Below are 15,476 nucleotides of genomic sequence, written 5' to 3'. Positions count from 1 at the left end.
GCAGCAATCATGGTGCAGTAAATGGTATATGGAAGCTATAGGACTAGGCAGCCTTGCCATTGAAAACCAAGTTGCATATGATCCGCCAGTGGCAGCCATACTGGTTTCCCATTCTGCTTTCCTACATCTATAGACAGAAGCACTTTGTGACCCCCCCCCCCCACTGTCACTTTGCATCGCTGCTTACTAGGCTCTGTGCAGCGGCAACATAAATGTTATTCATTCTGTTGGCCATCGCAGGCCCCAGAGCAGGCAAAACATCCAAGATACTAACAGCTTGTGGTTCGGGTGCCATCATAGATACCCCACTGCTTCAGACCCGATGACATCATCAAAGTAGCTCTGGCAGGGAAAGTTTGTTGTAGTAACAGGCTTTCCACGCATTCGAGCTTTGTATCAGCCCATTAGTGTGAGATCAGGGGAGAGAGAAGCTGAACCTCTTGTGAAACTCCACATTAAACCCTTCTATTCCAATCATCTATAGGTGACTGGATAGTGTAGGGTTCACCTTTAATAATCTATCTAGGACATGCTAACTGGGAGCCGCTACAACATCCATGGCGTATTTTGCGCTACGGATATTGACGAGGTTTTAGACGCGAATCCGCAGCGGATGTCACCCTTCATTTCAATAAATAAGTCGGCCCCCTTCTCCATTATGGCCGATGCAGAAACAGACGTAGGAGCCGCTTAGTTATTGAGATGAGCAAAGCATCCAGCCCCCTTATGATATCATCACTGACAACAAGAGATCCACACCACATGACCCATATCGGAAGTGAAGGTGATGACATCACTGGTCTTTATATTCCTTACCGGCATCTGCAGAATCGGACCAGTCAATTCTGTCTGCGTTTCGACAAGGTCCACAATACTACATGACTCCTTGTTGGAAGCAACCAGAAATGGCAGGTGCCAGCGAGGAATGTAAATCCTTGCATAACCCCCTCAACAAGTTGGTAGAGGAGGACGACTCATGGACGTGCCTCCGACAAATACAGTAACAGGCGCATGCCTCAGCACTCACACACATTTACTATCTGAATAAAACTGCACAACCGTTGCTTAGACTAATTTCATAAAAATGCAAGGTTTGTAGCACATATTTTGATCAAAACATGGGGCCCCATCTGCCACATTCAGGTGACTCCTATTGGAACTTTATCAGATATTAAGTGTGTGCGAGTGTTAAGACAAATGTTTGTAGCTGTAATTGTTGCAGCCATGGCTTACGTGGAGCTTCATATTTAATTTGTGGTGGACCCACATTGGTATTGGAGTGCTTGCCTACATTCTTGTCCTGCATTTCATTCACCCATCAGTCTCAGTTGCTACAATGAGTATATAAGCCAAGTGTCCTGCTTTCCCATTCATTTAGAGGCCTTTTAACTCAGAGGTGTCTTTTAAAGTTAGGGACCCATCCAATAAGGTTCATCTGGACGTGGCGGATGGGCCCCATGTTTTGATCAAGTTATCAGCCAAGAACTTTGCATTTTTATGCCATTAGTATCAACATTTGTGCAGTTTGATTACACATTTCTTACAGCTGACCTCCAGACAAAGACAAAGAGAACATCTTAACGTTTTAAAGAACGAACGTATTGCCAGACAACGGGACCTTGTAAAAGTTTTGCATGCAATACCCTGTACTGACCTCATGAGCTCTTCGACCTTGTCATCTATGTCTAGATCCTCCTCGGAAGCCTCGAAGCTGTACGACCTTGGGCCGATGCTGTTAGCGTGGTAACGTGTCGGGGACAGCTTGCCATTGGAAGTCGGGAGCCTCTCGCTGCTCTCTCTCCCATTCTGATTCGTAGTGCAAGGTTGTGGGGAAGTGTCACAGCTGTTACTGGGCGACGGGGACATGCCGCAATGGAGGGTCTGTGTTGAGGCGGTGGCAGTGGAGGATGATGCAGGGACGGTGCTGTTATTGTAGGTACTGCTTCCATAGTTGGATCTCCTTCCAAACTTATCGCTGTGTTCTTGGTCCAGGCGCTCTAACGTCTCCAGGGCGTGGAGGATCTCGTGTTTGGTCATCCCTGTGCGTCGGAGGCGCTGGAGCAGGTCTATCTGCTCTATGGTAAATCTGGGTTCATCCGTGTAATGCGACATGGTTTCTGGCAGACTGTAAATCAGAAGACAAAGACGAGTTAGGCTAGGTCATCCTACTAGCAAGACAGTGCCATGGCAGCAATTATTAAAGTGGTTTACCTATTAAATGCATATATTCCCTACATATGGAATAAGAGAAACGTCTCCAGCGATGCCAAAACCCATGCACCTAAATACCCCATGTGAATGGGTCAGAAGTGCAAGCTCAAACTCCAGTCCATCCACTTCTATAGTAGATCAATGCTTATAGGGGGTGCGCTGGCCACATGGCCCCGGTGGTCTGACCTCTGGCAAGCAGATCTTTATGTCCTACCTTGTGGAATGGGAATACATTCCTTTACCAGTAAATGCCCTTTAAAAGAGAACCTGAGGCACCATAAACTAACTCCTGGGGCCATTAGGTGGGGTGACAGGGAGCCGTTCTCATGTAGCGGTCTTGAATTTCCAAAGAATTTTTACCTCCTGTACCCGCAAATAAACTATTTCAAGGGTACGCTCGCACGTAGCGGAAAATCCATTGCATTTCCGCACTGCAAACAGTGTCAAAAATATACACTATTGGTGCGGAATTTGACTGCGATTCAGCTGTGGATGGGCGTTCATTTACGCCTGCTCATAATGGCGCTCCCCTCACATCCAAACACTGAGCGCTCACAGCCGGCGCCAAGAGTCACGCGGAAACCGCTACTGAGCACCGCCATCTGACACCTGATGACAGGCAGTCCAGTGGCGGCGCTCAGTAGCGGTTACTGGGTGATGGTGTGCGCTGCACTCTTGGTGCTCGGTATTTGGAGGCGAGGAGCGCCGTTCTGTGTAGGCTGCAATGACCTCTGGATCCGCAGCCGAATCAAAGTCAAAATCCGATGCAATGGCGACACAGTTTTTGATGTGGAGCTGCTGCGGATTTTCCGCTGTGGCAGATCTACCATGGTGAACCGTGGGTGCCGGAGGTAAAGATTCTCAGCAAATTCAAGACCTACCTGCTTGCTGCTGATTTTACCCGGAGGCTGAACACTTGTGCGGACCTAATTTGTCTCACAGCTGAGGGTTTGTTACAGTTGTATCCATCGACACAATCCTCTGAGGTGAGCCCATCAGCAGTGCAGAGGTCTTTCCTGCCTGGATAGTTTGCAACAATGTATCGGTGCAGGTAACATGTATCGGTCCGAAGACCAGAATGTAGAGGAGGATTGTCTATGCGAGACACAATAGTAAACTCGCATCTGCAAGGTGACGGGGTTTCAGTCTCTGGATGCAAACAAAGGTGATACTATTTGGTGACAGCAAGCAGAGATCTTCAAGAAAATGATGTATTGAAACACAAAGTATATTGGAAAGCTGCAGATCTCTTCTACATAGAGGTACTGGGACAAATGCTGCTCAGTCAGGGTTGACAAATAACTAAGTTGCCAAGTAGCCGTAAGCTTAGCCTTGGCCTCCCAGGCTGAAAGGTAGAAGTGTGGGACTCTGGTGTCAGACCTGAGGATGTGCGGCCGGCAGAACAATGCGGCTCCTGGCCGTCCCTCCTCGTTCCCACCGTCCTGCTCATCATCGCCGCTACATTCCAGACCGCCTCAAGGACGCTCCGCCCCGCAGCTGCAAACTTTTAGATACTTTTCTTTGTGGAATACTACAGTACATTGTCTCATCTCTCTCGGCGCACTTAACCCTTTCAGAGAGTCGCTACGCTTCTTCACTCTATGGAACTGCAGGTGTTTAGTCGGTTCCCATAAATCATCGATCACTGCCCTGTAGCTTCTGTTCATGACTTGGGCTAATTCCGATTTTATACCGCCATCCTGTTGCTACTAACAGGGGCATTGCTAAGGTCTTTAAGGGGGTGCAAGCGCACCCACAGCCTCCAAAAGAGATATATATTGTATAAGAGAGCTGCAGCAATACCCAACTGTCCTACCTCGGAGTTAAAATGTATATTGAACAGAGTGCACTATAGAAAGACCCATATTACCAATCAGCACTGGACATGGCCCAAATAATACCGCCACCCCATGGCCACTAAGAAGTGTCCTATACTGTCACAGTTACTATACAAAGACCAATCTCACCCACATACAAGGACTGTATAGCGGTATATACCAGCCTCACACAGGTGCTCTGCAGATCGCTGGACACCTAAGCAACAGCCTCATTAATGGGCTTGGCTGACTACGGCCAAAGACGACTGCCAGGAATGGAGACATCTCAGATCCCGGGAGTTTAACCCCTTACATTCGACTATCAACAACAAGTGCAGCATTTAGGCAGATGACAGGGGTAGGGGGCTCTGTCACCCATCAGCAACCCGCAGTGCAATCGCGAGGTACCAGTGGTCTCCCATGGCAACCAGAAACCTAATGCAGTCCTCTATACCTGTCATTTAACTCAGCCTATTAGGCACCGCCTCCGGGAGGGTCCAATAGGCTGTCGTCACAGGCTTAATAGAATGCACTACATAAGAAAGGCAGAGTAGTATCCTCACGAACGAACTATCGCACCTTCGAATTTCCCTCAGGGACTTAAAAAAAAAAAAGAAAAAATAATTGTCAAAAAAGTTTAAGTTTAATTTAAGGGAAAAAAATCCAGTTTACAAAAAAAAAATATTTAAAAAGTTGCAAACACTTTGGACAGAATAAAAAAATAAATAAAAGCAGCCCATAATGGGTATTACCGCGTTCATAACAACTCAGACAGGCAATTAAAATATTGTAATCGCACACTATGAACGCTGTAAAAATAATTAAAACTATTACACCAGAATTGCCATTTTCCTTTTGTTCGCCTCCCCAACACCACAAGAGAAAGCAATCAAAAAGTCACTTGTACCTCACACGGGTACCAACAACTACTCCAGCCCTTGCAGAGCGCCGCAGCTTAGAACGAGGCGATGCAGATTCAAATCGTTTGGATTAAAAATGTGTTTTTATTGGGCAAAAGTGGTTAAAAAATAAATCTCTATAAACTTGGTGTTGCAGTAATGCTGCGGATCAGATAGGAAAGTGATCAGGTATACACCGTAAACCAAAACCCAAAAACAATGGCAGAACTCCCCCCCCCAGAGTGAGGAGGAGTGCAGGACACCTGACCCCTGTTGTCAGGACCTGTGGGGGTCTCAGAGGTGAGACCCCCATGAATCAGACTTGTCACCTGTCCTAGAGGTGATAATCACTTTTGGGATAACCCCTCTGACATTAAAGGGGTTGTCTCGCGAAACCAAGTGGGGTTATACACTTCCGTATGGCCATATTAATGCACTTTGTAATGTACATTGTGCATTAAATATGAGCCATACAGAAGTTATTCACTTACCTGCTCCGTTGCTAGCGTCCTCGTCTCCATGGTTCCGTCTAAATTCGCTGGCAGCTTGCTTTTTTAGACGCGCTTGCGCAGTCCGGTCTTCTCCATTCAGCACGAGCCGCTTCAGTGTGCTCCCCGCTACAGCTCTTCTGCGCATGCGCAGACGAGCTGTCACTGCTCGGGAGCGCGCTGAAGCGGCCATTCTGCACCATCCTCTGTTAGAGGAAGGTGCAGAAACTGGAGCTGCCCAGCGGAGAAGACCAGCCCAGCCCAGCAGCCCCGAGAAGCCTCCCAGGTAAGTGATGGGTCGGGGGGGGGGGCTGCCGCTGCGCCGGGCTGCGCCGGGGGGGGCTGCCGCTGCGCCGGGCTGCGCCGGGGGGGCTGTCGCTGCGCCGGGGGGGCTGCCGCTAGGCCGGGGGGGCTGTCGCTGCGATGGGGGGGGCTGTCGCTAGGCCGGGGGGGCTGTCGCTAGGCCGGGGGAGCTAGCGCTAGGCCGGGGGGGCTGTCGCTGTCGCTAGGCCGGGGGGGCTGTCGCTAGGCCGGGGGGGCTGTCGCTAGGCCGGGGGGGCTGTCGCTAGGCCGGGGGGGCTGTCGCTAGGCCGGGGGAGCTAGCGCTAGGCCGGGGGAGCTAGCGCTAGGCCGGGGGGGCTGTCGCTGCGATGGGGGGGGCTGTCGCTAGGCCGGGGGGGGCTGTCGCTGCGATGGGGGGGGCTGTCGCTAGGCCGGGGGGGGCTGTCGCTAGGCCGGGGGAGCTAGCGCTAGGCCGGGGGGGCTGTCGCTGCGATGGGGGGGGGCTGTCGCTAGGCCGGGGGGGCTGTCGCTAGGCCGGGGGGGCTGTCGCTAGGCCGGGGGGGCTGTCGCTAGGCCGGGGGGGCTGTCGCTGCGCCGGGGGAGCTAGCGCTAGGCCGGGGGGGGGGCTGTCGCTGCGATGGGGGGGGCTGTCGCTAGGCCGGGGGGGCTGTCGCTGCGCCGGGGGAACTAGCGCTGGGGAGCCAGGGGCTAGCGCCGGTTACCTGCTGTCTGGTCGGCGGCTGCGGGGCGTCTGGTCGGCGGCTGCGATGCGTCCGGTTGCCATGGAGACACAGCTGGCGGCGTCTCGGGAGCGCGCACGTCGGGCTGCAGCGAGCGACGGGGGAAAGAGCCGGCGGCCATCTTGAGGAAACTTTTATAAGTTGCTGAAACGCTGGAACGGTAAGTACGAACCAGCTAGAAATGTCATTTACAGGGGGGCTTAGTAATGTGTACTTAATGGGGGGGACTGGGCAAAAAAAAAAATTAACTGCTTCCTCGAGACATCTCCTTTAACTTTGTAGGATGGGAGCGGTAGGGCACTGTGACGCGATATGAGCGATGGGCAGACCTTAAAAAGGAGTTGCCCAAAAGCTTTTCTGTAACAAACAGTTCCTGCATTGCAAAGTAGTAATAAAGAAACAATACGCTCCTCTCTCTGCCAGTTTTGTCAGTAGCTCCGGGTCTCTGCAGTGATGTGTTTACAGGCTGCAGCAGCCTGTGATGTCCCATGAACACGCTGCTGCAGCCCGTAACCAACACGTCAATGCAGAGACCCGAAGCTGCCGACCGGATACTTGCAGGGAGAGGAGTACAAGCGCTTTATTTTTTTGCCATGCGGGAGCAGATGTTACAAATAAACGTCTCCGACAACCACTTTAAGCTTGCCATACACATTCAGCAGATCCCATTTCCCTCGGCAGCTCCCATACACATGGACTTTCGGCTTGCCTAAGTGTTCATGTATTTACAGAGGTAAGCCGCAGTCAGAAGGCTCTGGCACCAGCTTATCACCTGAGGAACAATAGTATCAGGCATTAAAGTTCAACGTTCCCTGAACCTTCTTTCCCCTGAAGACCAGCTGCCCCCCCCCCCCCCCCCCAATACACATAAGACAGTTGTCCGGCCCTGAAGTTATTGCTGGGTCTGGATGAGTGAACTCAGATGTACATTGGGGCTTATTTTTAACCAGTTCCTGCCCTCAGTTGGGGTTTTCCCCCAATTTATATAAAAAAAGAAACAGCTTAGGCCACTTTCATGTCACGGATCCTGCGCTTCTGGAATTTTCATTGCTCAGCTCCTAGAACTTTATATTTTTTTTCTGCTGTGTAAAATGTAATTCTGAGTGCTGAAACATCTTGTAGATGGATATGAGTATACTACCAAATTATACTTCCCAAAAGCCAAGAAAAGATCCTGGGGGCACAGGAGAGGTCATGATTTTTTTTTTTGGAGGGGGGGGGGGGGGGGGTGGGGGGGGGAGAGGAGATTCCGTATGTTTGTTTTTGTGTGTTTTGTATTATTGCAAAACCTGGTATCTGATAGTAAAACCAAAAACAGGGGTGCGCAAAGAATATCACTGGGGTAACCCGGTGAAGCACAGCGTCAAAGGGTAATATGCAAACACCCTTCTTCCCAGAGGGCCTGGCTGGTGAGCACAACATCCCCTCCCCAGGGGGCCAGGCTAGGAAGCACAACATCCCCTCCCCCCATCCCCAGAGAGCCAGGCTGGGGAGTGCAACATCCCTCAACCCAATCCATCCCCAGAGGTTCAGGCGGGGGAGCGCAACCTCACCCCCCACCCATCCCCAGAGGTTCAGGCGGGGGAGCGCAACCTCACCCCCCACCCATCCCAAGGGGGCCAGGCTGGGGAGCACAATATCCCTCCCACCCCCATCCATCCCTAGGGGGCCAGGCTGGGGAGAACATCCCCCCCCCCCCCCAATCCATCTCCAGGGGGCAAGCTGGGGAGCACAACCCCCCCCCTCAATCCACTCGCAGGGGACAAAACTGGAGAGCACAACACCCCCCCCCCCCCTCAATCCACTCGCAGGGGACAAAACTGGAGAGCACAACACCCCCCCCCCCCCCCCCTCAGGGCCAGGCTGGGAAGTACAACCCATCCATCCCTAGGAGGCTAGTCTAAGGAGCACAACCCCCCCCCAATCCCCTGTGGGCCGGGCTGGGGAGCACACCATCCCCCAGGTTCTCTTGTTATCTGCATATTGTTGGAGATCCCCTTCTAACAAATAGGGATTGTCGGAAGTGAACAAGCCCTTTACTGCACCCCTTCACTCCTGGACAAATAAAGACATGCATTAGGATACATTGGTACTCATAGGCTGGGCTCACACGGGCAGATATGAATTGCGGATTCCGCGATCGCGGTCCATGCAGACGATACACAGTACACCGCAGGCATTCAAAGCCATGCATTTTAGATTTTTCGTTCACGCTCACCAATTCGAATCACATATTCTGAGAATGGAAGAAAAAGTCGGAGCATGCTCTACATTGGGCGGAATCCGTGCGGACGGCCTCCATTGATGTCAATGGAGGTGTCCAAGCCGCAGCCCATATGCAATTAATACGGGGCAACCTGTGTCATCACTAAGCGGCGGTGCAGAAAATACAAACAAACCAAAAAAACTAAACTGTATTGCACATGACCCTCGGCGAGCCTCCGTGGTCATCCGCAGTAGTTAATGGGAGGTAAGCAGGGTCACAGCTGGAATCTGCTGCAGGCCTCCGAATCACCAAGCAATGTGTCAGCATCGGGGGTTTTTCAAAGAGATGAATCAATTGATGAGCTTAAAACTTCACCTTTATTTCGTCCCGCATAAAACAGCAACGTTTCGGCTGTACTCCTGACATTATTCATGTCGTTCCACATACGTAGTTTACATCATTCAGTGCCCGTGTGGTATGTATTATGTGGGCGAGACTATTAATGAGATAAAGAGTCGGATTTCAGCACACAAAAGTACCATCAGAACGTCCAAAAAAGACCTGCCGGTTCCGAAACATTTTTTGGAACATGGCCATACCATCAGCCAACTAAGGTACAGGGTCATCGATTCAGTTGAGCCTAATCTAAGGGGCGGGGACCGAGAGAGACGTCTCAAATCTCTTGAAGCCAAGTGGATTTTTGTGTTAGGTACAATACACCCTAAAGGTCTTAACATCGACTACAATCCACTGATTTATAGATGAGCCATAGTGTATATCAATTATTTGGGAGATACGTTGTTACATCTTTTATGTTGATACCTATTAAGTCAAGTTATCTAATTGTACATTTGTGGTTTTAAGGTTTTGCGCCTAGAGTGACCGGGCAGCTGCATCCCTTATTTTGGTCCTCCCATTTATGGCCAGAAATTTACATGTTGACTCTGGACTTTTTCCTGATGATGAGATATAAAAAAATTCACCCAAGAAGTAGATTAAATCCTCTTTTCTCTTTAATACTGCAGTTTCCCTTCCTTTCTCTCATTTTTACCCTCTTTTGTCACTTTTGTTTTTTCACTTCCCCTTTTTTTCCTTTCCCCTTCCCCACCTTTTTCTCTCTTTTTTTTCTCTCTTTTCCTTTTTACTTTATTTCCTCTTTTTCTACTTCCCATTCCATTATCTATATATGATTTATTTTGATATATTATCAGATTTCAAATAATATGGATTATTGATTAAATAATAAAGTGTATTTGACCTATATTGACAAACGATTCTTATTGTCATTGGTCTCACCAAGGGGCCAGTTTCCATAGATGGAGTACTAATAATGTAGATTAGGTATAACAGTGGCGTAAAACATAATGGACTAAACCATGTACAACGGAGAAGTTAATTGCAGTGATATGCCTTCGCTATCGGGAGTTTTGCATACTAGTTTGTGTGCATTCACCTAGGTAGCATGAAAAACAGATGCTATACATAGTATTGTAGTTTGCTGGGCGGTGTATTCCTAGTGTGGGTTGTCGCTCCGGCACAGGCAGGCTCTCAGTGTTTGAACGGGGAGATAGGGCAGATGATGCGAAAATGTAGGCGTGGCCGCGTGACGTCGTCACGCAGGTCAGGTGACGTTACAGACGTCGGCATGGCGGCTTCAACGTCTGACGTCAGAACGTTGGTAGGAAAGCTCCAGGGAACCCCTGACAACGAGTGACAGTTGCCAGGGGGTGGGACCAATAGAAGAGAGGACCGCGCCGTTGGCGGTGCGTAATGACGTCACACGAGCGACACGTTATTATAGACGTCATTACGTTTAGGTAAAGCCCATTGGACAGCGCTAAACAGCTGGTCACGGCAGCCAATGGGAGGTACCTTGTAAGAACGCACTATGATGACATCCATTCCAAACTTGGTGCTTCACATTACACCGGAGAATGGATTCAGCTGCTCGGTCCAGGAAGGCTCCTATCGGCTCACAGGTAACAAACTGTTAGGCTTGATTATAAAGTTTTAGATGTTTTTATTGGGTGTTGAAACTGGTGATGGGATATTTAATGGCTGCGGAGGTATCCATTTTTTATACATTGGCTTGACAAAGGCTGTCAGGAGTACGGCCGAAACGTTGCTGTTTTATGCGGGACGAAATAAAGGTGAAGTTTTAAGCTCATCAATTGATTCATCTCTTTGAAAAAACCCCGATGCTGCTGATACATTGCTTGGTGATTCGGATACAATTTGGACGAAGGGTCTGCGTCTAATTTCAGCGTTGCATCAACAAGTCTATATTGTGGCTCTAGTGAGTATATCTCCTATTTTGTCTGGTGTGCTGCAACTATCCCTGCATTTTGGATTGCTGCTGCAGGCCTCCAGCGTGAGCCCGGCCCAAGGCACTACATGCTGATATGACTGGCCAGTGCGGCTCACATGGTCACCACCAGCCAATCAAATCCATGTGTAGTGTCTTAAAGGGGTTGTCCCGCGGCAGCAAGTGGGTCTATACACTTCTGTATGGCCATATTAATGCACTTTGTAATGTACATCGTGCATTAATTATGAGCCATACAGAAGTTATTCACTTACCTGTTCCGTTGCTGGCGTCCTCGTCTCCATGGTGCCGTCTAATTTCAGTGTCTAATCGCCCGATTAGACGCGCTTGCGCAGTACGGTCTTCTCCCTGGTGAATGGGGCCGCTCGTGCCGGAGAGCTGCTCCTCGTAGCTCCGCCCCGTCACGTGTGCCGATTCCAGCCAATCAGGAGGCTGGAATCGGCAATGGACCGCACAGAGCCCACGGTGCACCATGGGAGAACACCCGCGGTGCATCGTGGGTGAAGATCCTGGCGGCCATCTTAGTAAGGTAAGGAAGAAGTCGCCGCAGCGCGGGGATTCGGGTAAGTACTAAACAGGTTTTTTTTTTTAACACATGCATCGGGTTTGTCTCGCGCCGAACGGGGGGGGGCTATTGAAAAAAAAACAAAAACCTGTTTCGGGCGCGGGACAACCCCATTAAGGTACCTTCACAGGGGGCGATTTATCACCCAAACTATTGCTGGGAAAAAGCAGATTTGGGAAATAGTCGCCCCGTGTACATGCGACTGCCGACAGGGCTAGGAGGGAGAAAAAGCCGCCCGCTTACCAGGGTCTCTGTTTATAAAAGATTTAAATACCAAGCGACTATCGGCCATGTCAACAGGTGGAACTCCAACTAGAACGACTGCCCGATTACCGTGAATGGAGGCAGGTGGACTGGTACGTTCCCCGACGCGCTTCACCTCATTCACAGAACGACGACTGCTCCTGTGTGAAGAGATAGCCTGGCAGTAGTCGGCGGGAAGGCTGTCGGGCGCCTATGTGTAAAGGTACGCTAATGAAGCCTGTTAATACACTGTGTACATCAGGTAGTCAGGGGAGCGGTGTGGCCATCTTTGTTTGTCCAGGACCAGAGGGTAGCTTTAAAATACATACATTTCATCTAAAATACTTACTTTTTTAGGTCACTTCTAGAAAATTCCTTAAAATTATAATTTCTTCAGCCAATTGGGTTTTCTGGTTAGAAGTTAAGAGGATAATCGCTGTACAAACGAAATGCTTTATGAATTCAGGACAACGCTCTGCGAGCTGCATAAACCTCTAAGAATTTGCTACAATGTATCAGTCTGGAGTCCGGGCTGTTGAGCTCACAGAGCATTGTCTACACTGGATATAATTGTATCCACTTCTCAGCTGAGAGCAGGATGACCTGTGTACAATGTATCAGTCTGGAGTCCGAGCTGTTGAGCTCACAGAGCATTGTGCAGATCAGACACCATTTTTTACTAAGGTTTCATTCGTATTAGGCGTGTTTGCGCTCCGTATTACGTGTGTAATTTTATAGTCCCACCTTTAGGACTTGGCTGACCTTCCTCTGATAACGTACACGAATGGGATAAGAGGTGCAGGATAACGAACGCTCTGCGGTGATTAAGCTGTATCTACACAGAGCAGGAAAGCCCTTTCACACAAGTCATGAGACGACAGCAGGAGCTTCGCTGGCCCTAAATTGGCGACTTCCGTTAGAATGAAAAATGAGCCAGCACTGCGTCCCGTCGCCCAGGCGGTGCGTACAGGGCCGCCTCTGATTAATGATCGCTTGATAATTACTTTACAACAAAAGGGAAAGAGAAAGGTAAACAGCTCAGGCAACGAGCAAATATTATTAGTCACAATAGGAAGAAGATAAACTCCGGAGAAAATATACTTTCACCACAAGACTGTATGTGCGGGCGGGGGAATAATGTATAATCAGAAGGTACCACAAACCCTTAACGACCGCCCAGTCGCCTATTTGTGGCGGCCCTGAGGGTCTTTAATCTGGTACATATGCCTTTTGCGGCACTGCATCAGAAGCCTGGTGGGTCTCCCATGCTGGGGTGTGCAGCAGTCTGATGACAGCCAGGCATCTGCTCTAATGGCAGAGACCAGAGAAAGCACTGATCACCGCCATTTAACCCTTAACGTCGTAATGTGATCACGGGATCCCAATGGGCTGCTGTGGCATCCGGAGGCTTGAAGATGGTCCGTGGTTCAGGCAACAATGATGGCCTGTACACTACACTGCAAGTATTGTAGTGCATGATGCAAACAATCTAGAGCTATGAACTTTAAAGGGGTTGTCCCGCGGCAGCAAGTGGGTCTATACACTTCTGTATGGCCATATTAATGCACTTTGTAATGTACATTGTGCATTAATTATGAGCCATACAGAAGTTATCAAAAGTTTTATACTTACCTGCTCCGTTGCTGGCGTCCTCGTTCCCATGGAGCCGACTAATTTTCGGCCTCCGATGGCCAAATTAGCCGCGCTTGCGCAGTCCGGGTCTTCTGCTTTCTTCAATGGAGCCTCTCGTGCAGGATGCCGGCTCCGTGTAGCTCCGCCCCGTCACGTGCCGATTCCAGCCAATCAGGAGGCTGGAATCGGCAATAGACCGCACAGAAGAGCTGCGGTCCACGGAGGAAGAAGATCCCGGCGGCCATCTTCACCGGTAAGTATAGAAGTCACCGGAGCGCGGGGATTAAGGTAAGCGCTGTGCTGTTTTTTTTTTTTTAAGTCCCTGCATCGGGGTTGTCTCGCGCCGAACGGGGGGGGTTGGAAAAAAAAAAACCCCGTTTCGGCGCGGGACAACCCCTTTAAGTCCCCCAGTGGGATAAAAGTTAGAGAAAATAGAAAAAAAAATTAAAAGTCAAAACCCGTCTTTCCTTCCTTAGTACGTAAAAAGAAAAAAAAGAGCCATAAATTTGGTATTGCTGTTTGCAATGACCCACGTAAAAATGGTTAAAACTTACATTATTTAACCTGTACAGTGCAAGCTGTGAAATAAACAAGACATGGCGCTAACAGCGCAACTCACTGCAAAAAATGGATCACTAAATGTTACCATTAAAAAAAAAAAATAAATCACCACAAATCACAGTTGACAGAAAAAAAAAATGTTAGGAAAACATACAGTGCAGTCAAAACCCCCCAAGTGTGAAGTTGCAAGAAAAAAAATAAACCTGCAAGAACTTATTGCCAGAATCGCACCGACCCGGAGAATAGCGTTATCACATCATTCATTCTGCACATTGAGTGCCGGAAAATTGAAATCTAAAAACACAAAATCGACTTCTTCAGCCCCAATATCACCCAACAAAAACCTCTACAAGTTATACAAACATTATCTGCCTCCCAGAACGATGCCATTGCAAATACAACTTGTGCCACAAAAATAAGGCCTCGTGTCGTTATATGTCAAAGGAAAAAAATAAACGTATGGCTCTTTAAATAAAACAAAGAAAAACAAATTAAGCAAATAGCTTGTCGTTAAGGCCTAAACCCAGCCCATCGCCAAGGGGTTAAGGCCTAAACCCGGCCCATCGCCAAGGGGTTAAGGCCTAAACCCGGCCCATCGCCAAGGGGTTAAGGCCTAAACCCGGCCCATCGCCAAGGGGTTAAGGCCTAAACCCGGCCCATCGCCAAGGGGTTAAGGCCTAAACCCGGCCCATCGCCAAGGGGTTAAGGCCTAAACCCGGCCCATCGCCAAGGGGTTAAGGCCTAAACCCGGCCCATCGCCAAGGGGTTAAGGCCTAAACCCGGCCCATCGCCAAGGGGTTAAGGCCTAAACCCGGCCCATCGCCAAGGGGTTAAGGCCTAAACCCGGCCCATCGCCAAGGGGTTAAGGCCTAAACCCGGCCCATCGCCAAGGGGTTAAGGCCTAAACCCGGCCCATCGCCAAGGGGTTAAGGCCTAAACCCGGCCCATCGCCAAGGGGTTAAGGCCTAAACCCGGCCCATCGCCAAGGGGTTAAGGCCTAAACCCGGCCCATCGCCAAGGGGTTAAGGCCTAAACCCGGCCCATCGCCAAGGGGTTAAGGCCTAAACCCGGCCCATCGCCAAGGGGTTAAGGCCTAAACCCGGCCCATCGCCAAGGGGTTAAGGCCTAAACCCGGCCCATCGCCAAGGGGTTAAGGCCTAAACCCGGCCCATCGCCAAGGGGTTAAGGCCTAAACCCGGCCCATCGCCAAGGGGTTAAGGCCTAAACCCGGCCCATCGCCAAGGGGTTAAGGCCTAAACCCGGCCCATCGCCAAGGGGTTAAGGCCTAAACCCGGCCCATCGCCAAGGGGTTAAGGCCTAAACCCGGCCCATCGCCAAGGGGTTAAGGCCTAAACCCGGCCCATCGCCAAGGGGTTAAGGCCTAAACCCGGCCCATCGCCAAGGGGTTAAGGCCTAAACCCGGCCCATCGCCAAGGGGTTAAGGCCTAAACCCGGCCCATCGCCAAGGGGTTAAGGCCTAAACCCGGCCCATCGCCAAGGGGTTAA

At 50.1% G+C, this 15,476-nt stretch overlaps 1 protein-coding gene across 3 annotated transcripts in view; it reads right to left on the bottom strand.

Annotated features, from left to right (window-relative positions):
• HMBOX1 (homeobox containing 1) overlaps window positions 1-15,476 on the bottom strand; it is an 85,199-nt gene that overhangs the window by 21,150 nt on the left and 48,573 nt on the right. For all 3 annotated transcript variants that reach the window (XM_066594878.1, XM_066594882.1, XM_066594883.1), the window contains exon 3: window positions 1,655-2,125. In XM_066594878.1, coding sequence (XP_066450975.1) covers window positions 1,655-2,125 — 471 coding nt within the window. The remainder of the gene's footprint in view (window positions 1-1,654; window positions 2,126-15,476) is intronic.

Source organism: Eleutherodactylus coqui, chromosome 1 (genome assembly GCF_035609145.1).
Source record: "Eleutherodactylus coqui strain aEleCoq1 chromosome 1, aEleCoq1.hap1, whole genome shotgun sequence".
NCBI classification, from domain to species: domain Eukaryota; kingdom Metazoa; phylum Chordata; class Amphibia; order Anura; family Eleutherodactylidae; genus Eleutherodactylus; species Eleutherodactylus coqui.
The sequence above is the reverse complement of the archived record's forward strand: the minus strand, read 5'-3'. Positions and strand labels throughout refer to the sequence as shown.